The 23045-nt window shown below is 40.8% G+C and overlaps 1 protein-coding gene across 1 annotated transcript in view; it reads left to right on the plus strand.

Moving 5' to 3' along the window:
* Nucleotides 1–23045, plus strand: part of DOCK4 (dedicator of cytokinesis 4) — a 472974-nt gene that overhangs the window by 421585 nt on the left and 28344 nt on the right. Inside the window, exons 37-42 of the mRNA XM_031665939.1 lie at nt 7641–7789; nt 10172–10264; nt 12066–12170; nt 16930–17071; nt 18439–18605; nt 21637–21723. Coding sequence (XP_031521799.1) covers nt 7641–7789; nt 10172–10264; nt 12066–12170; nt 16930–17071; nt 18439–18605; nt 21637–21723 — 743 coding nt within the window. The remainder of the gene's footprint in view (nt 1–7640; nt 7790–10171; nt 10265–12065; nt 12171–16929; nt 17072–18438; nt 18606–21636; nt 21724–23045) is intronic.

Raw genomic sequence — 23045 nt, forward strand, 5'->3', positions numbered from 1 at the left:
TAGTTTTCCTTCATCTAAGAATGTCTCTATTTCACCTTCATCCCTGAAGGATATGTTTGCTGGATACAGTATTGTAGGTGAACAGTTCTTTTGTTTCAGTACTTTAAAAATATAATTCCACTGTGTTCTGGCCTTAATGGTGTCTAACGAGAAATATGCAGTCATTTAAATTACTCACCTATGAGGCCGGACCTGGTGGCTCACGCCTGTAATCCCATCACTTTGGGTGGCCAAGGCAGGTGGATCGCTTGAGCCCAGGAGTTATGGACCAGCCTGGAAAATGTGGCGAAACCCCCGTCTCCACCAAAAATACAAAAAATTTGCCAGGCATGGTGGTATACATCTGTAGTCCCAGCTATTCGGGAGGCTGAGGTGGATCACTTGAGCCTGGGAGGCAGAGGCTGCAGTGAGCCAAAATTGCACCACTGCACTCCACCCTGGATGACAGAGCCAGACCCTGTCTCAAAAAATAATAAAAATAAATTACTCACCTACATGAAATTTGTAACTTTTTTCTGGTTATCTTCAGGACTTTATCTTTGGTTTTCAGTGGTTTGATTATTGTATGTATGGGCATGGTTTTCCTGTTTAGTTTAACTTGTTTGAGTTTGCTGAGTTTCTTGGATCTGTACATTTATTTCCTTTACCAAATTCGGGAAGTTCCCAAGTGTTATATCCTTAAATATATTTCTCTACCAGTTCTTCTCCTCATTTTGAGGACTGTAATGGCATTAATGTTGGGCCTTTTGATATTGTTCCATAGGTTCCTGGAACTCTGTTCATTTTTGTTCAACTTTTCTTCTTCCTTTTTTTTCAGATCACTGATGTCTATTGATTTAAGTCCACTGATTTTCTTCTGTCACTTCATTCAGCTATTGAGCCTTTCCAGTGAAATGTTTATTTTTGTTATTGCATTATTCAGTTCTAAAATTTCCATGTAGTTATTTTCTTTTTACAACTTCAATTTCTTTGCAAAGAATGTCTATCTTTTTATTTATTCAAAAATGTTCACCTTTACTTCGTGGAGCATGGTTATAATAACTACCTCATAGTCTTTGGCTATAATTCTAACATCTGCATCTAGTTGGGGTTGGCATCTTTTCATTGCTTTTGCCCTTTGAGAGTTGTTTAGTTTTTTAAAAGTCAGATAATTTTGGATTATATTCTAGACCTTTTGAATATTATGTTCTAGGACTCTGGATTCTGTTAAAATCTTTAGGAAGATATTAACTTTTTAAATTTTAACAGATAGAAGTCCTTGTTATATTGATCCATTGGTTTGTTCTACACTTGTGCACCTTGGAGATGAGTCTGACTTCATATACAGAATTTAGCATCCCTTTCTTGAGCTCCCTCCCCTCTGTGATCCTCCCCATTCTTCCTGTCTCCCAAGAACTTCCTTTCCTAGTACTCTGGCTATATAGCCAAGGCTTGATCCTCTTCATGCCATGATGCTCTCTCTGCAATTGGTCTCTCTGTGGGCAAAGCAGTGAAAGAAAAGAGCTCATAGAAGGCACTACTGCCACTGCCACTGCACTCACTGCCACCCCTGCATTGTGTAGCTTTGTTTCTGAAACTCAGAGTGAGGCCAGAAATTTCTACAGAGCTTCACCCCACAGGGGACCTTCTACCCGGTATTCCGACTAAAGGAACTTTTCTTGGAGCTTTTTCTGTCTGTTCCCATTTGCAGTTCCAGGAAACAGGAAAGTCTAAGCCAGGAGATATGGAAGGTGAAAAATAAAAACAGAATTAACTATGGTATGTCATTCTTTGAGTATTAGTTTTTTTTCCTCAGTCCACCTGCTCTTACTTACTTTTCAGAGTCCTCCAATAGTTGTGTTATATAGTCTCTCCAGGCTGTTTAGTTGTAATCAGTGGGAGAGAGAGGATGTACTCCATCTTAAGCAGAACCCTTTAATTAGATTTGGGAACTACAAATCTTGGTCTTTTGCCACACTGTTCTTCCAAGGAACTCCTGAATCATGGCTCCTCCCCCAGCTTTAAAAGAGTAAGGGAATCCTTTCTGAAATGGTACTTGTGTTCCTAGAATTTACACATTCCTCTAGCTGAGGTTCCACTGTCTCAATTAGTAACATCACTGTTTACTCAGTCAGAAGACCCTGGTGTATCTTTGACTTTTCTAGCCTCCCTCAAATAATCATTCATGAAGTTCTATTAATTCTGTTTCCTAGAAATCTCTCAAAACCATTTCCTTTTCACTGTTCCCATCTTCACTGCCTCAGTTAGACCTTCATCATTTCTCACCTGACTGCCTCTGGACTATCACCAGTTACTCTTTGGGACAGGAGTCAGCAAACTACAACCTACAGGCTAGCTACCTTATTTTATAAGGGAAGTTTTATAACAGCTCACCCATGCCCACTTGTTTATGTATTGTCTGTTTCTGCTTTTGCACCACAGTGGCAGAACTGAGTAGTGGAGACAAAGACCACAGCCTAAATTATTTACTGTCTGGCCCTTTAAGAAAAAGTTTGCCAACTCCTTCCCTAGACAGCACTCTCTTGTCAGTGTATGTGTTCTACAAAAGAAACTACAAATTCTTTATTCAAGGTCTGTTGTAATTGAACCAACGCCTGTCTATTCAGTCTCATCTTACCACTTGTACCACATACCCTCCTTTCATCCTTCAGGATCAGCTCCTTCGCCCTCTTTTCCATGCAGCCATCCCCCTCCTGAAGTTCTTTTTCTTCTCTTTCTCTCACCATCTCCATGCCCCACAATCCTCCCGTAGGCTGAGTGATTTTTCCCATCTCTTTTTTCCCATTGCATTTTTTCCAGATTTGTTTTGTTTTGTTTTGTTTTTGAGACAGAGTCTCATTCTGTCGCCCAGGCTGGAGTAGAGTGGTGTGATCTCGGCTCACTGCCACTTTCGCCTCCTAGGTTCAAGCGATTCTCCTGCCTCAGACTCCTGAGCAGCTGAGATTACAGGTGCCTGCCACCGTGCCTGGCTAAAGTTTTTTGTATTTTTAGTAGAGACATGTTGGCCAGGCTGATCTCAAACTCCTGGCCTCAGGTGATGCACCTGCCTCAGCCTCCGAAAGTGCTGGGATTATAGGTGTGAGCTACCATGCCCGGCCCCAGATTTCTATTAAAGTACATATCAAACTGGTTTTTTTAAATTAATAATTGCATATTATGTGATTATATATTATATATTGTGTATGTACATGCATGCATGTATATATGGATAATCTTCAGTTAAAGGGTCCTTTGAGTACAGTAATGATGTTTTCTTTTCTTTTTTTGAGACAGGGTTTGACTCTGTTGCCCAGGCTGGAATGTAGTGGCACGATCTCGGCTCTCTGCAGCCTCTGCCTCCCAAGCCCAAGCAATCCTCCCACCTCAGCCTCCCAAGTAGTTGGGACCACAGGCACATGCCACTACAGCCAGCTAATTTTTTTTTTTTTTTTTGGTAGAGACAGGGTTTTGTCATATTGCCCAGGCTAGTCTTGAACTCCTGAGCTCAGAAGATCCACACGCTTTGGCCTCCCAAAGTCCTGGGATTACAGGTGTGAGCCACCGCGCCTAGCCCACAGTGATGTTTTTCTTACTTTAGTCTTCTCAGTTCTTAGAATAGTGCCTAGCAATGTGAGATTTAAATAAATGCATCACAAATTAATGTACCCTTTAATTATTAAATATTAACACCTGATTAGCAGATTTTCTTTCTCAATATTGGTAATTCTCAATTCAAAAAGAAAAAAAAGAAGTAAACTTTTAAAAAATTTTAAAGTTCATAAAAAAAAACGCAGAAGGGAAGTAAGGATAAGCTACTCCAGATATATAATAGATATATTTTGGTTCTCTGAAATAAAGTCCAAATTTGTCTGATTATATTTCAAAAACGGGTAAATCCCATTTGTTTACTCAACTTGCAGTCTTTATGTTCCCCAAAGTCATAAGAAATCAGTTCTTTTCCCATGTAACATTTTATTCTTCTCTCTTATATCTTCATTTCTGTACTTGGAGACAGTGAAATTGATGGGGAACTTTTCTGTCTTTCTAGGATTCTGTTTAAGTGACTTAACCCTTTTCCAGCCTTTTGTGACAGCATCCTCCATTCCTAATTCATCTCTATTCTTCTCTCTCTCTCTGTTTTTTTTTTTTTTTTTTTTTTTTTTGCATATTGGTGTCCTTGTAATACACTTCTCAAAATGGTAGAATGGGATTAATAAAAATTTACTACTGCTTCCTCTAGACACATTTTTTCCTCAGATACATGTTGTCATTTTCCCAAATCAAATTCTGAAACAGGTGTAATTTGTCTTCACATCTTTTCCATGCCATCGCTCAGTCATTTGTCAGTTTCATCTGATTGCCTGCTAATGCCTTCTTTTCCCAGGCTTTCCCGGGGCACCTCACCCACACCTGGCATTCCACCCATCCCAGGACCTTACAAGGGCAAGCTGATTGGGAAAGCATTTGGGGACTGGAGACCTTCATTGCTGTTTTTTATTGGGGGGGGGGGATTGTTTTTGTTTTTGAGACAGAGTTTCACTCTTGTTGCCCAGGCTGGAGTGCAATAGCGCAATCTCAGCTCACTGCAGCCTCCACCTCCTGGGTTCAAGTGATTCTCCTGCCTCAGCCTCCCGAGTAGCTGGGATTACAGGCGCCCACCACCATGCTAGCTAACTTTTTGTATTTTTAGTAGAGACAGGGTTTCACTATGTTGGCCAGGCTGGTCTCAAACTCCTGACCTCAGGTGATCCACCTGCCTCGGCCTCCCAAAATGCTGGGATTACACGTGTGAACCACTGTGCCTGGCCTTTTTGTTTTTTAATTCTGCATAACATAAAATTTACCATCTTAACCATTTTTAACTGTACAGTTCAGTGATATTAAGTATAGTCACACTGTCGTGCTTCCATTACCACCATCCACCTCCAGAACTTTAACTTTGTTTGAGATGGGGGTCTCACTGTATCACTCAGATTGGTCTTGAACTCACATAATCCTCGTGACTCAGCCTCCCAAGTATCTGGGACTACAGGGGTGTGTCACCACACCTAGCTAATTTTAAAATAAATTTTTTTAGAGACGAGGACTCACTGTGTTGCCAAGGCTGATCTTGAACTCTTGGCCTCAGCCTCCTGGGTACCTGAGACTACAGGGGCAGAACTATTCTCATCTTCCCAAACTAAAACTCTGTACCCATTGAACACTAACTCCCCATTCCTCTTACCCCTGGCCACTACTATTCTACTTTCTGTCTCTGTAAATTTGACTTTCATCACCCTTGAAGTCATCACTGCCTGTGGGTAGCTGTGGGAAGGACATCACTCAGTCTTCCTAATCCTTTGAAATGATCAGTTAGTCTCTGGGGTATTTTCTGAGTACTCACATGTTGGCAGATACACAAAAGAAATTTGAGTGACAACGAAGATAACTCCTGAGCCGGGTCATTGAGAGAAAGTAGGCGTTATTTCTGCTAAAGGGGGAAAGAAAGTCTTGCAGGGGCAAGCTGTGAGGCCCTTAGGTGTGAATCAGAGAGGTATGTGAGAGGAAGCACAGCTTGTTTGGATGACAAGAGCAAAGAGTGTGGATGCGAGAACAAAAATACACGTAGGGTTTCCTTAGATACTTAGCATTTATTACAATGATACATGGGGGATTAAACATCAGGAGATCATCTCAGGGATGTCAGAGAAAACTAGATGCCTATTAAAATAACAGCACTCTTCTGAGGATCTGGTTATTATAATTCTTGTGCAATCAGAGCAGTCTTCCATGGCTACCTATGTTATGGTGATTCAGCTCTGTGTCTGCATCCACCAGTTAACTGACACCCTTTTTAGTGGCTGCTTTCTCTGTCCATCTTACATTCAATCCCATAAAGAAAGAGACCAACAAGAGTGCATGCAACAGAAGGCATCTCTGTCCCTGTCGGGCAGCTTTCTTGTGCCCAGCTGCCTCTGGACCACAGTGCATCTTGCTCATTCCTGGAAAGTGGATACTGGAGTCCGGGGGGTCCAACTATGAGGACTGGAGCCTCAGCAGCTACTGAAGCTTCTTAAAAGAGTTGGAGGTGGGCTCTTTCATACCTGTACTACATGGAGAGCCAATGGGAAAATGGGGATAGAGAGACTGGTAAGAACCAGATCATGAGCAACCTTCTCTGTCACTGTAGGAGACCTAAATTTATTGTTTGAGCTACTGAGAGTCATTGACTGGTTTTAACCAGGGAAGCAACATCATCATTTATTTGCATTGAAAGAAGTTCATATTGGTAACTGCAAACTGAGTGGAGGGGGATAAGAGACTGCTGGTGGATTAGGAAAGCTTTCACAATAATAATTGACCAGGAGATTGTATAAGCTCACCAAATGTAATTGAAGAGAAAAAAGAGCAGAGCCTGTGATAGGGGCCCTGGCCCTTCTTATTGCAACTATCTTTTTTACATGGAGATGGCCACATCATAGCATTATAACTTAGCATGTTACTTTAGGGCTTTATGTGTAGTTACCCTAAAGGCAAATAAATGAAGAAAAGGAATTACCATTGTTGATACCATCTGAAAAGCTACCATTATGTCTTTTGAGAAACCTATGAGGTGGAGTTAAATGGACGAATAACCTAAGTATTTGTCCATTTTATTCAATTTAGTAATTCAGTTGGCTATTATGACATTAGAGGAAAAATTATTATAGTCCTTTATCAGTGACAATTCTGGTCCCTATTCTTGATCTATTTGACTATATTTACAGTTCAGGAAAAGGAGAGACCTGCAGAATGGCAAGTATTCTGTCAAATACACTATCTGCCAACTATACTTAAATTCATAAGTCACCTTTTCCACTTATGTGTATATGGAAAAATCACCCCTTGTTTCTGCAGGAAATTCAACCATGTCAAGCACGTAATGATATCAGTAGTCTTTACAGAAGATTTGTGGGGCCATGTGGGGCAAGGTAGTCATGTCACACAGCCTGCAACAGTTCATTCTCTCTCACACACACAAATACACCCACACACCGACATACTCCCCCTACTCCTCATCCAGCATTTCCACCCTCTCCAATTCCTACCCTGTTGCTAGATTTTTTTCTTTCTTTTTCTTTTTCTTTTTTTTTTGTCTTCACTCAGCTCCTCTCTGGCTTCTTTGCCCCTTGTAAATTCTGCCTCCACTCTGATCCCCGCTCCTCACCAGTTTCAATTTTTCAGCCCTTTATTATTCCAAAGAATTTGCCATTTTTTGTTTCCTAAGCCTGCTCTTTGGAAGATGCTCATAGTCCCCAAGGAACTTACTAGTGAACTCTCCCAGCAAACAAAGGCCTGTCTCCCCACATCTTTGAACCAGCAACAGCAAGATATCCTTACACATTTTTATTATGCTGTAGCATACAGACATTTTAGGGAAAACAAAAACAAAAGGCAAAAACAGAAACAGAAATTACAGGGAAACAAAAGATGAAGTACAGATCTCTGATAAGTCCAAGTCCATCATCCAGGGGAAGTCCTTGTTCATTACCCTACTGCTGCATATATTCTGGACATTTCTCTGCTATATCACGAAGTTTAGAAAATAGTATTTTTTTCCCAGTTTGTCGGAAACTGGCCACATATGAAGGAATGTGGCTTGGGGTCCTGTCTCAATCATTGCCTTCCCATGTGACTTGCAGAAGCTGCATATACCCTCCTCTTATATGATGAGCTACTGGAATGGTCTGATCGGCCCCTCAGGGAGTTCCTGACCTACCCCATGCAAACAGAATGGCAGCGCAAAGAGCACCTGCACCTCACCATCATCCAGAACTTTGACAGAGGCAAAGTAAGTGGCCCTGCCCCGCCCGGGGTCCCTCCTGGGGTGGTGGTGTTGATGTCCCTTTCCCTTTCATTTCTAGTGTATGAATGCCCACCTCCTTGAGCAGAGATCCTCACATTTTAACGTATATTAGAAACACCCAAGAGCTTGTTAAAATGAGGATTCCTAGGCCCCACTCCTAGCCATTCTGATTCGTTTTGATTTTGAATCAGCCATTCTGATTCATGCCTTGTCTGGCACGAGGCTGGGGAATCTGTGATTTTAACAAGGACCCTAGGAGAGGCCAATGTGCATGACCTTTTCATTACACTTTGATAAACACGGATTTAGAGATTTTGATCGCCAGTAACATAGTCCATTCCTGGCTGCTTTAGCAAAATACCCTAGACTGGGTAGCTTATAAACAACAGAAATTTATTTCTCACAGTTCTGAAGGCTGAGAAGTTCAAGATCAAGGCCCTGGCAGATACAGTGTCTGGTGAGGGCCATCTTGCTGTGTCTTCACATGGTGAAAGGGACTGGCTAACTCTCTGGGGCCTCTTTTATAAGGGTACTAATGCCAATCATGAGGGCTCCACCCTCATGACCTAATCACTTCCAAAGACCCCATTTCCTAATACCATCCCATGGGGGTTAGGATTTCAACATACGAATTTGTAGGAGACCCAAATGTGCAGACTATAGCACACAGGTATTATATTCTCTGAAAAACCATTATCACCCTTCACAGTCTCCCAAAATTGGCATGCATTCTGCCCCATTCTACTTTAAGGTAAAATATATGAAACTTAATTTGTTTAAAGAATTTTGTGGCATCCCATCATATACTTAAGAGATGCCTTGGGGTGTTGAAAAAACCTCACTGACCTCATAAAGCAATTCAGTACATCACCTCCCTCCACTTCCTCCCCCTCTTCAAGGGCTTGTAGTCCTCTTTTAAAAAATTCATGAATCTGACCACCATTGTTTATTGGATTTGAACACTTGGATGCTTTGGTGGTACATGTCTTAGACTCAAATATATCTTCCAGATTGCGAAGGTTAAACAGAAAATTAAAATACAACCAATGGCTGTAATTCTTTTACAAAATACAATTGGGTACACGTAAAAATTTGATGCAAGGAAATTGCTTCTTTCACATCTTCCTTTATTATTTATCTAGCTACACTGACATATCATTACATGAATACCAAAAGAAATGTTTTTGTGCCCTCCTGCTGTAAAGTTTCCACCTGTGGGATAAGGTGGTACAAACTCTCTGGATTCATGTATTGGTCCATCCCCAGGAGTTTGTGCTAGATCAGGGGTTGCAAACTATGGTCCACAGGTCACATGACTCACTGCCTATTTCTGTGCAGCCCCAAAGCTACAAATCTCTTTTACGTTTTTAAATGTTTGAAAGAAATCAAAGGAATCATAACATTTTGGGACATGTGAAAATGATATGAAATGCATGTTTTATTGGCCCTAAATTCTTATTGGAACACAGCCATGCTTAATTGTGTCTATGACTGCTTTGGTGCTATAACAGCAGAATTGAGTAATTGTGACAAAGACTATATGGTCCTCAAAGACTAAAGTGTTGACTTTCTGGCCCTTTGCAGAAAATGTTTGCTGACACCTATACTAGATCAAAGAATTTTATACATTTCTGCTGAGAGTAACCAGCTGGGTTAGACCTCTCACAATTTGCAAGCACAACTAAGCCAAGCAAGAAATCCAGGGTACCAGTCACAGATAATTGGGCCTTAGGGGTCAGTGGTAATTCTCTCCTCTGCCTGTTTATATCCATCTACTTGGCCATTGTGGAACTGTAGTTATTTCAAGATGATTCTGGAATGACAGCAAAAAATATTGTTCATGCACCAAATATTAATGACTGTTGTGGTAGATTATCGTTTCCAGCATTCAAAGGATTTTTAATAATTTACATTTTAATTACATGGTGTTTTCAAGCTTAAAGTCTCAATGATATGATTAAAGGTATGTTATAAAGATTAAGGAGTGGCCAGGTGCAGTGGCTCACACCTGTAATCCCAGCACTTTGGGAGGCCAAGGTGGGTGGTCATGGGGTCAGGCGATCAAGACCATTCTGGTCAACATGGTGAAACCCATCTCTACTAAAAATACAAAATTAGCTGGGTATGGTGGTGTGCCTGCCTGTAATCCCAGCTACTCAGGAGGCTGGTGGGAAGAATGCAGCTTGGACCAGGGAGGCAGTTTGCAGTGGGCGGGGATTGAGCAACTCCAGCCCTGGTGACAAGCGAGACTCGTCTCAAAAATTAGGAGTAAGGCAGTGCTCCTGAACACACTCATGTTCTGACTTTTGGGTAGAAGTAAGTGGATGTTGTCAGATGGTTCCATCAATCTCATTCATTTGTCCACAGTGTTGGGAGAATGGCATTATCTTGTGGCGGAAGATTGCAGAGCAGTATGAGAGTTACTATGACTACAGAAACCTATGTGAATCGCAGATGCAGGTGCTGACGCATCTAATGATCAGGCCCATAGCCCTCCCTTTGTGATTAGCTTTCCAGTGTGGTTCTGTGAAATTAACTCTGTGGTCTTGCAGAAACGTTTTTTAAGATAAATCCTCTGAAGCATACTTAGCTATTTATACAGAGAAATAGCAAATTGATTTGTGTAATGCTTTTATTTAATATAAAAAAGTGAGCGCTTGATCTGTTTAATACACCATATATGAAATATACAGTCTAATCCAGGATTAACACTTTTAGTTTATTGTGGAAAATCTCCACCCTGTTTGAAGAGTTTCCACTTACACATGTTTCTGTAACAATATACCATTCTTAGTCCCATAATCTGCAAATCTGTGGGAATGGCTGACCTGTTTCTAAATAATTTAGGGCCAAATTCTGTAGGCGTCACCTCTCTTTAGCTTCAGCAATGGGTTTTTATTTGCGGGACTTAGATCGAGATTTTAGCACCTAAGAGCTCAAGGAGTTGAGTACTCTGTTTCTCTGAACCAGATGTTTTATACCTGCTTTGCTCTTGGGTTCAAACAAGTCCTCCTTGCCCTCCAAGTCCTTACTCTTGAGCAGCATGAACGTTTGTGTCATCTTGTAATACACAAGATCCTGCTGAGTGTGTCAGTTCCTCGGGGTTTCTAAAGTAGGATCATCAGTTTTTATACATTAAAAAAAGATTACAATACTGCCTTTTAATTTTGAGGTAGCCATTTAAGAGATAATACCATAAACCTGTAACAGCTCATAAAATCCCTTACACCCCAACAAGGAATTTATTCAACTGGCAAGAACTGACTCTGTCCTTTTGGCACAGTATTTCATGTCAGCAGTTCATCGATACTTCTCCTAACATGAAAACGAAAGAGAAAAACCCTGTTTTAACTTCAGTCCATCATGTTGACTCTGGCAGGCACTGCAGTTTTATATAAAAACATTGATGTTCATCTCTTGGCATCCTGTTCCTGTGACGAGAAGCGAGGTGATGATGTTTACTTGTGAGAGCCCTTGGGTGCCATAGTCACTAAGATTTTTATAAACCCAAAGCATTATACTTCATGCCAACTGCTCTTTGGGGTGCTGTTACTAGAGGGAGGATAGAGGAGGAATCTTCAAGTGTAATATTAGTCTTTCTCTGGAAACCCTGGGGATGATAATGCCATGAATGGGAAACCATAAGCTTTATATGCTTCATAGTTTCAACATTGTCAGGCGCACTTAAGAGCTTTCAACCCAGACAGCACTTTGCACTATGGGTCTCCTTTGGTTTGGTTTGTTGTTTTATCCTTGCCCAACCTGTGCAAGATTGCACCTTCCAAATGTCCTGAATTACCATAGGCAGGTGGAGGCAAACCCACAGGTAAGTACATCTGGCACGAGAATTCTCTAGAAAGGTTTTGCCTCTAATAATTCACGTTAATTTCTACTTAATTGTGAAGAAAATATTTTTCTTGATAGACTACATGCGTAGAAATAATTTTTCTCTTGGGATAACATGTGATAATACACTTGATCCTTTAAAGCAGGGGTAAGCAAACTACAGCCTTTGGGCCTAGCAGAATTAAATAGTTGTGAAGGGACAATATGGCCTGCAAAATGTAAAACAGTCTCTGGACATTTATAGAGGAAATTTGCCAATCCCCCACTTAAAGCATCAAAAAGAAAGTCAGATCTTCTTTTCGGCAAACTCAATTAAAATAAAGTTCTCCTTTATATAAAAGAGAAATCTTATTCTATAACTTTGATAGAAACGAAAGATGAGATAAAATGCTTAGAACTTTTCTGTGCTTTCTAGATGATGGAAGCCTCTTTGTATGACAAAATTATGGACCAGCAACGTCTTGAACCAGAGTTCTTCAGAGTTGGATTTTATGGAAAAAAATTTCCATTTTTCTTAAGAGTAAGTAATATACTATTTAATTTGCTTTCATAGTTCTCATATAGATATCCCAATCAAGACAACTAAGCTGTTAGTGACATTTTATATGACAGGTAGTAATATGCATGAGACTTTCTTTAAACTTTTACTTTGCAGACATTATATTAATCTAGAATGCCTTGTTTTAAATAATTTCTGAGATAGCAATCAACCCCTTCCTAAATTTAGTATATTTTGTGAGCAATCTTTGATAATAATAGTTTCCCTTATATGATACCCACTATTTTAATTCAGTCTGCAATTCCCATCAAGTTAGTATTAGAAAAAAAAATGGCGGGGCACTGCAGGAGGCTGGGAGTTGCAGAGTATCGAAAGCAATGCAGTTTCACATCACGTGAAAACCCTACCTCCAGCACCATGTAAAGAGTGTTGTTTGGCCATTTTGATGAATTTGTAAAAAGATAAATGTCACCCAGCAAAGAGACCCAATTTATTGCTAGTATAAACTCCATTTCTACAAAGGGAAAACCTTTAGACATTCTAAGATACCTACAAGATAATAAAATATTCAACTCCATTCTTTTCATTTTTCACATTCTGCCAAGTAGTGTCTTCTATGCTTGAATATTTATTGGACACTTCAGTATATACACCTTCCTTGTATAAAAACATTGCTTAAAAGAACAAATGTAATTCCCAAGGAACTAAAGAAACATATCTGGGATAATTTTAAAATTGAATCAATTTGTTACAACTTTAGTTCTCAATATACAAATATTTTGATGTTTGTTTTTACCTAAATCTTGCCTGTCAGCACATATGACAGGATACTAGGATGGGTGTGCTTGGAGAAGAAGAGAAAGATTTCACTTTATTGTTTGTTTAATAATCATTATCTGCCTTTCAGAATGAAAAAGACAGATAGGTAGATCCCAAAATATCCAATACAGGTTCATTTTAGTATCACATGGAACAAATGTTGTCTTTAGTCAATTGAAATGACCGTGCATTTGGGTGCTACACAGACATAATGTGCAATCTCCTTGTTGCATTAAAACACAGTATAGTGGGCGGTCACAAAGCTGACTCTGCAGGTGGGCCTGCCTAAAAATGGAGGAAATCTTGATTCCTGATCAAAAACATCAGTAAGTGGGCACAGTGGCACGCTATAATCCCAAGAACTTGGGAGGCTGAGATAGGAATATCACTTGAACCTGGTTCCAGACCAGTCTGGACAACAGAGCGAGACTCCAAAAAAATGAAAATTAAAAAATGGCAGAGTCAGAATACATGTTGAATTTAAAAGACTAAGTTTTGGAGGTGTAGCTGGTCCCAAGCTGTTATGAGCAACCCCGCTAAGGACTGCAGATGGCCTGGATCCAGGTTCTGAGTGGAGCGGCACAGTCTAGAGCTGTAGCCGCACAGAGGGCTGGGGATTGCACAGCAGGGTCCAGATGCTTCTCTGCCTCAGTAGGTCATCTCCCTCTGTTGGCACAGACAGACATGACACTGTTGGCAGAGTTACATCTGAAAGATTATAATTAAAAGTATAAAGTTTAAAAAAACTGAAAGTAGTTTAAGAGTCATAATTTTAAAGAGAGTTTAGCAAATTGGAAAACTGCATTAGCTAATAGAATAAATTTTGTTAAAAAGTCAATTAGAATAAATCAATCTTCTATATCATCCTTCTTTTAAAAATAGCTTTCCTGGGTATAAATGGCATTTGCTTCAAAATGAAAGAGAAGGGTCCCCCTCTATTGGTTTCTAAAGGGCACTACACTCTTCAGAATCCCGGAGCCTGACCTTTTTTCTTAAGGAATCAGATTCTAGTCTGTTCTTGGATTTAAAAGCAAACAAATATCAACATTAAAAACTTCCTTTTGGCCAGGCACAGTAGCTCGCACCTGTAATCCCAGCACTTTGGGAGGCCAAGGCAAGAGAATTGCTTGAGGCCAGAAGTCTTTTGTTGTTTGATCAATTTCCAAAATAATTTTTAGAACTCAAATACATTTATACAATGTTATGATCTAAGTAGGGATTTTTCCCCTCGTGGAAAACAGGTTACTTTTGGCTGGGCACAGTAGCTCACGCCTATAATCACAGCACTTTGGGAGGCCAAGGCCAGAGGATCACTTGAGCCCAGGAGTTCAAGACCAGCCTGAACAACATAGTGAGACCCTGTCTCTACTAAAAATAATAAAAAAGTAGTTTGGTGGTATGCGCCTGTGGTTCCAGCTTCTTGGGAGACTGAGGCAGGAGGATTGCTTGAGCTCAGGAGTCAAAGCTTCAGTATGCTGTGATTGAGCCAGTGCACTCCAGCCTGGGTGACAGTGAGACCCTGTCTCCAAAAAAAAAAAAAGAAAAGAAAATGGGTTAAAGAATACTAACATAGAAGTTCTACTTCTATATACATGCTTAAGAAAATTGAAAATACATATTCACACAAATACTTGTACCTGAATCTTCATAGCAGCATTATTCATAATAGCCAAAACATAGAAACTGCCCAAATGTCTATTAACTGATGAATGGGTAAACAAAATACAGCATGTCTATGCAATGATACTTAGCAATAAAAAGAAAAGAAATACTTATATGTGCTACGAAATGGATGAACTTTAACAATACTATGTTAAGTAAAAGCTAGTCACAAAAGGCCAGCACATTGTATAATTCTATAACAGGCAAATCCATACAAACAGAAAGTCGTTTTGTGATTGGCTGGGGGAAGGGGAAAATAGGAAGTAACTGCTAATGAGTATAGGGTTTCTTTTTGATAATGATGAAAAGATTCTGAAATTAAATTTTGTTAATGTTTGCACAACTCTATAAATATACTAAAAACCACTGAATTGCACATTTTTAAAAAGTGGATTTTGTTTTATGTGAATTATATCTCAATAAAGCTATGTTTTTCTCAGAAAAAAAAAAAGAGTACTGATAAGGAAGATGCTTTATTTCTTGGAGTCCCAAATATCAGCCAAAATTTCATTTTATTTTAAAATGGCTTCTTAATAGCATTGAACGCCTGTATTCTTAGAGCAAATGCCCCGATTTTTACAAACTATTATGTATAAGCATTGTTTTAAGATATATTTCATTTACTAGGATATTTGAATATTTATTTGGGGGCTCCTGTAATAGGCAGAGAGGGATGTATTGTCTTTTATTTTATCAAGCAAATTAATTATCTTTTGAGTAGAATTTTTAAAATACAGCATCAGATATTGTAACTTTTATCTAGAAAGTTTTAAATATAGAATTGTATGGGGTCCACAATTATAGGTAGAGTCTGCCTTAACCTTGTGTTTTTCAAAAGATCATGATTTATTTAGGGGTTTGTGGGGAATCGAGGTAGTTTATCCAGCCCAGTTCCTGCTGCATTTCCTCTGCCTGCCTGCAGCTGCCCTTTCCTTGCGGAAGAACTAAACCTCTGCCCATGACTTGTTTCTTACTCCCTCACTGTGGCCTGCAGTTCCTCTTTACGGCATTTTACATAAGAACCTCATAGAGCTGGACAACATGGAAAACCCTGGGCCTCAGCTCCTCTAGGCCCCAAACTGATCTCCCCTTAACTTGACGATCTCCAAGGCCTGAGATCCCACAAGCTTTCTTGGTCTTGGTAGCTCCTAGGCGTTTTTCCGGCATACACTAGGCCGTGTTCAGTTTAGAAAGAGCCCAGGGTCTGGACTCAGACCAGAATTTCAATCTAGTACACGTGGACAAAGTATTTCCAGACATTAAGCCGTGGCCAGGAGTGGTGGCTCACGCCTGTAATCCCAGCACTTTGGGAGGCCAAGGCAGGCAGATCACCTGAGGCCAGGTGTTCAAGGCCAGCCTGGCCAACACAGTGAAACCCCATCTCTACTAAAAGTACAAAAATTAGCTGGACATAGTAGTGCACACCTGTCATTCCAGCTACTCGGGAGGCTGAGGCAGAAGAATTGCTTGAAGTTGGGAGATGGAGGTTGCAGTAAGCCGAGATCATACCACTGCACTCCAGCTGGGGCAACAGAGTGAGACTCCATCTCAAAAAAAAAAAAAAGACTTTCAGCCCTGGTTCCCCAATTATAAAATGGGGTGGGGTAGGGGACAGTGACTACCTGTCAAGCTTGTATGAGTTGAATGACACGTGCAGTGTGCTTCGTCAATGACTGTGCTCAATTACAACTTCATTACCATTAAAATGTCAGATCCATCATTATCTAATCAGATCATTCAGGTACTTTTGGGAAACCTTCCCATCTTTCTAGCTGTCTTAACCTACCTCAGAAATAACCTTCACCATTCTTCCTGAAGGAGAGCATCATGAATGGCAGAATACTCACACACACACACACACACACATACACATACACACACAAAAAGCAGACAACAAATTTACTTTTCCTCCACGTTGTAAAATTACCCATGTGAATTTGATATGTATTTTATAAAAATAATCTTTACACATGTGCTCATTAACATTTAGAGGGAATACAAGTGTTTTGTTTTTATACTTTGGTGCTCTGAGAATCCACCTGTTTGCGCCTCATGCAAGTGAACCAGAAAGAGTGAGGCATTCTATTGGGTCTTATGAAATGCAGTAGAGAGTGAACTCATGATCTTTATCTGCATTTTTAACAATTGGGCAAACTTTTCAGATTGTTCCAGAGCATTTTTTGTTAGAGTGTCTTGGTATGAGGCGTGTGGTCAGTTACTGCCAGTGTCATGTTTTTTGACTTTGTCTGTAATCCACTCCCTTATATAGCCCTAATTTCTTTTTTGCTTTCATCTCCAGAATAAGGAGTTTGTGTGTCGAGGGCATGACTACGAGAGGCTGGAAGCCTTCCAACAGAGAATGCTGAACGAGTTCCCCCATGCCATCGCCATGCAGCATGCCAACCAGCCCGATGAGACCATCTTCCAGGCAGAAGCTCAGTGTATCCGCACCTACAAGGGCTGGACTCAGTGAGATTGCACTGGCTCTTAGCTGCAGAGCATTTTCATGCAAGGTTGTTCAGCCACCAGTCCCTTTTCAATAGCCACATCCTTACTGCTCCCTCTTTTCCGTCATCTTAATTTTAGCTTAACTCCTTCTGAATAGAACTTAATTGTTCTATTTATTATGATGATGTCAGTTGAAAGAACTCTCTTGAAAGAATTTTTCCCTTTTAATTAAACCTCTTGAATAGCTCACCCCGCCTTTAAAGCTCCTTTCTAGTGATTTCCTTTAGAATAAATTTCCTTTGACATATCCTGTGGAAACTGCTTAAGTTCAAGAAAATCATAGTATTATGCTTACTGGCACATATTATTTGCCCCTCCCCCCACCCTGATAATTTTTTTCTAGAATGAGGAATGCACAAGAAAGAGCTATTCCATTCAGGGGCTTTTAGCTATGGCATCCTGAACAGCCTTTAATCATTGTTGTATAATTCATACTCTTATTGTCTAAACACAAACAACTGAGCTGAAATTATATAGGTGTTAGAGACAAAGGCAGTTCACCCCAGCACTCTTTTCTGAACCCCTCTGCCTTTTCCTGAAACTGATGGTCTTAAAAAACACCTAAAACTTCCACTGACAATTGTGAATACCATTTCAAAGCAGAAACCAAAATGCAAGACGTGCAAGAAAGTACATAGGAAAAATATTTTGCTATCTTTCTTTAGATAAGAAGAGAAGGAAGTAAATATACAAGTTAATATGATACCCCTTTAATGTAATTTTTAAAAATATAAACTATAACTAAACACCCTGCATATGAATACAAGATTTGAGAGAGAAGTTATCACAGATGTGAGAAGGCTAGGGACACAGAAAATCACACAGATAGGTGGAAGTCACTGTCAATGTTCTAGTTTCTGTCTTTGGTCATGGTTGCATAGGTATTTACATGTTATTATCAGCAAACAATAAATTTAAATGGCTCATGCACAGACTAAGATATGTCTCATGAACAAGGATTAGGATTATCCTGAGTACCTAAGGCCCAAACCATTCACATCTACGTACACACACACACACAAAAATTAGTGATATCTAAATTTAGAGGTCATGAAAATTTTAAGTCATGGAAATTTCAAGCTGATACTTCACCTACCTAGAACTAGTTCAAGACCTGTAGTTTGAGACGTGATTTGCTAGAACTGAGTTCTTGGCATCTTCTTGGTAATTTTTTAAATGACTTCAACTGAAATGGAAACAGAAGATTCTTACCCATCCTCTTCTCTCTGCCATGGTTCAGCCCGAGCCAGACTTCCATGGATTGGCAAGTCAGGTTCTCTCCTTGACTCGTTAATCCTAGATTTGCAGATATATGCTGTGACCCCCATTCCGGAGAGCCAGGAGGTCCTGCAGAGAGAGGGCGTTCCGGACAACATCAAAAGTTTCTATAAAGTGAATCACATCTGGAAATTCCGCTATGACCGACCATTTCACAAAGGCACAAAAGATAAAGAGAATGAATTCAAGGTACCATGCAATTCTTATTACATGCTAACTCCTCAGATAGACTGCGAGCCCCTTGGGGTGCAACCCTTGGTAAATATTTACTCAGAATAGTGTCAAGTGACAGAAACAGAAGGGACTACATAAATCATTTAGTCTAGTGGTTCTGCAGCTCCACGTGTATCAGAGTGACATGGAGTGCTCCCTAACCAAGCAGATTTCTGGTGCCCAGCTCAGAAATTCTGAATCAGTTGGTCTGGGAGGAGGTCCTAGAATCAGCTTTTTTGGAACAATTCTAATGCTGGTGGTTCTTAGACCAGTCTTTGAGAACTCCTGGCTGAAGTCAGTCCTCTCATTCATTTATGTTGAACCAACTGTGGGAACCTTGGGATGTTTATTTTCACATAAAGTTCAATGAATAAAGAATAGGTAAGGAACAGAGAAAAGGAGTTCCTGAAGACAGAGAACAGTTGGGTAGACTGCTGGTACGGTGGGTAAGTTATGTGCCATCTTTTGCTGCTTGTTCTTGTGAGAACAGTGTATAATCAGAACTTCTCAGGACTCTGAGTAAAAGCAAATCTTGGATTCTTTGCATGTGTTGAGCTCCCTGCTCTCAGTAGTTCCAACATACCTTCCTACTTCAGCACCCGCTCTGCCAGAAAGGGGCAAGGTTTCTCATAGCCCCACTGCAGAAAAGGGGCAAGATTGTTCACTAGATAAATTAGAGTCTGCCCCTTTCTTTGCAAACAATGATATAGTGAGACCCCCCCCCCCCCAGTTTATTTCATACCTAAACGAAGAATGCAAAATTAGCTTATTTTTGTTGAGTTAATTGGCTTACCATTTTTCATCACAGATGTTCCCTACTTAAGCTAGGAAACACGCTCCTAACATGATTGTCTCATGTTAACTCACTTGGTCAGCTCTGCCTGTGTCTGTTCCCAGTACTCCCGGAAGTATTTCCAGGAATCATTCGCAACCGAGAGGAGATCAGAAGGGGGAGGTTTTGCAGAGTTATGACAGGATCGAATAAAGAGCAGTCCCTTGTGCCCGGAGATTTAATGGGCTAAATACCAAGGCAAGGAGCCCACTGGAAAACAACAATGGGATAGTACTAAAAAGATCCATGATCATTTTCTTGTTTTTTTCTGGAAACTTACATTTTTCTTTGTGCCTTCCAAAATCAATTAAAGATATAGCCAGTTGATGATATAGTTCTTCTTGCAGTTGCTTTTAGTTAAAACATAGTCAGAAATCCACTGAAATCAGGCAATTGACTTGTTCAAAGTCACCTTCTAGTTACCGGTAGCCCCAGTCCTAGAACTCACATTTTGTGACTCCTTCATTGTTTTTTCCACCATACTACATTTCCTTGTGGTTGTCACTTTAAATCTGTATCAGTAGTGCAGCAATCTCCCTAAAAAGCAATAATAATAAATCTGGCTCCTGATTCCTGTGCTTTATAGCCCTCAGAATCTGGCTCCAAACTGCCCCTCCAGAAGCCTCATCTCCACCACAACCTACTCACCCTTCCTCCCTCTCAGCCTCCGCGACACTCAGCTTCTTTCTTCCTCTCCCGCCAAGCCCTTTCGCAAGCTGCTTCTCCTGCCAGCACTGCTACCCCCACTATCCTCCTGGCAAACTCCTACTCACTCCTCAGAATGCAGCTCACGCATCGCCCCCTCTGAGAACTGCTGTCCTCCTCCCCCAGGCTGGCGTGTGCGCCTGCATCCCCCTCTGTTGGCCCCCAGAGCCTTGAACATCCCTTTCTCTTCACTCTGAGCTCTTATTCATCTGCTTACCTCCCTGTCAGCACCAGAACACTGCGAGCTCTTGTCACAGGATCTCTGTCCTATTCATCTCAGCACAGCTTGGCTGGCCCAAAGAAACTCTTCCATTTTTTTTGTTGTGGTGGTGGTGGTTTGAGTAAATGGCACTATTTCAGGAATTTTGTAAAGTGTATTATCCTCTTGGGAATATACTTGGTTTAAGTAAGAAAGATGAGGCATAGATACTAAAACCTGGTTGACAAAAAAGAAACCTGTCATCAACAGCAGCTCGTACCAAAAGCGGCATGGTTTCACATGTCCTGGGGTTGCTGGTCCTGGCCAGAAGCAGCCCTGGCTCTAAAATACAGATTTGCCTCTATTAACAGCAGTTCAAACAAGCACAAGAAAATGTGGCACAGTAGATTCAGCAACAGAGGGGGAGTCAGAGGTCCTAGTGGGTAGGCTCTAGTACTGGCTCTATTGGTAGTATAGCTTTTGAACAAGTCACATTGCTGCTTTAAGACTTAGTGTCTTCAAAATTTTTTTGGTTTTTTTTGCTCTGTCACCCAGGCTGGAGTGCGATGGCATGATCTCAGCTTACTGCAAGCTCTACCTCCCGGGTCACGCCATTCTCCTGCCTCAGCCTCCCGAGTAGCTGGGACTACAGGTGCCCGCCACCACTCCCAGCTAATTTTTTTGTATTTTTAGCAGAGACGAGGTTTCGCCATGTTAGCCAGGATGGTCTCAATCTCCTGACCCCATGATCTGCCCGCCTCGGCCTCCCAAAGTGCTGGGATTACAGGCATGAGCCACCGCGCCCGGCCACGTCCTCGTCTTTAACATAGATCACGCTGTGTGGTTCCTAAAGCCTTTGCTTCCCTTAGGACTCTTATTCTAATCTTACATTAACTGGCTGATACATTGACTGGCTGACCCTTCTACATATAAATGGCTAGATGTTAAGGAGTGAAGAGAGTTTGAATTAGAATTTTGGAGAAATAGCAAAGAAAATAACATATAGCCTATTTTTGTATTTTTAAGCTTGCTGTTTGAAGTAGGAGCTCATTTATTCCACATGGAAAGAAGATTGATGATATACAGTGGAATTGTTAAAATCAGCTTCAGCAATATCTCACTGTGATAGTTTCATGAGTGCTTGAATGAAGACTAAAGAAAGGCTGATGGGAATAAGGAAAACCTGGTAACAGTGGGTGACAAACACTAGTCATGGAAGTAGCTAGAAAGAAGGGCAACTTGGGGGACTTAATGTGCTTTTTGTTTTGTAGAGTCTCTGGGTGGAGAGAACGTCATTATACTTGGTGCAGAGTTTGCCTGGCATTTCTCGCTGGTTTGAAGTGGAAAAACGTGAAGTGGTAAGGATCAGAGCTTATTCTCAAGCACTTTCTCATCACAGTTGTTCACTTAGAGTTGGTGCCATATATTCATTACTTCTCCTTTGACCCAGATTCTCTGGAAGCACTCATAGTAAAATAGTGAATGTTTATAGTATTGGCTGCTATTACCAAGCTGAGAAGGTAGACATTAATATTGTCCTAATGCATCCAGACGGAGGGATTCCTTGAAAACTCAATTTGCTACATGTAAAAAAAACTACTCAGGCCCTTGAGTTAGGAGTCTTGGAATTCCAGCTCTCCTAATTGCTATAGCTGTGTGACCTTCAATGCTTACTGTGTCAGACCAGTGCTAATGCTACCTGCTTTCTCTTAATCATCGTATCAAAGCTATGAAGTATATATTCTTATTCCTGTTTTTGCAATGTTTGACAAGAGGTCAAAAGCCTTTGCCAGAGATCACATAGCAAGATGTTGAAGAGAGACTCCAACGCAGATATTTCTGATTCCAAAGCCAGTTATATTAATCTCTTCTAGCTATGGTTTTCTTACAGGCTGAAGGAGGCTAATGTCAAGTCTCTGCCCAGTGCCCGATGCACAGTAGGTCCGTGTTGTTACAGTTCCCAGTAGAAAGGATGGCAGCATATTAATCTCTCTGAGCAGTCCTGATCTACAGTGGGTACCACTACAGAACCTGGTAACCACAGCTCCCAAGAACCCTCAGGTTGTAAAATGTGACCTCAGCTCGAGTCCCCAGTTGTGGAGAGCAGGGAGAGCAGCAGCTGAAGGCAGCCACATCCAGGGTGGGACCCCACCCAGCTGTCTGTGCTGCTCTTCCAGCTGACAGCACCTCGATGTCAGCCACAGCCTCACAGTCTCACAGCCTTCCTTGCTACATCCATTATAGCCATTTATTAACTTTATTTCACTTAGTGGAAATGTTCATTTGTTTCACTGCAGAAATAATGTGTTTGTCATTCATTTTTGAGCCTGGATCTCACCCTTTTGATCGCTGTAGTTCTCTGATAGGAAGTGTGCCAATTGTGCAAATATAATGTAATTCATACCTTATTTAGGTCACAAGCCTATTCCTTCAATCCAGTAGAAAGAACAGCTCCTGACCAAATTGTTTTTCAAGAATTGTTTGTCTTACCTGAAATGTCTCAGCATTGAAACTACTCTCAGCCTATCATGTTCAATGAAGCTAAGGATTTGAAAATTAAAATTGAACTCTATTCAGCAGATTACATCAGTGTAGTTGTATTCTTGTCCAGTCTCAGGTCCAGAGTCCCCAAAAACTGGCTGCTTACACATTGTGCCCTGGTACCTTCCATGGAAGAGGG

The sequence above is a fragment of the Papio anubis genome, chromosome 4, assembly GCF_008728515.1.
Source record: "Papio anubis isolate 15944 chromosome 4, Panubis1.0, whole genome shotgun sequence".
Classification (NCBI taxonomy): Eukaryota; Metazoa; Chordata; class Mammalia; order Primates; family Cercopithecidae; genus Papio; species Papio anubis.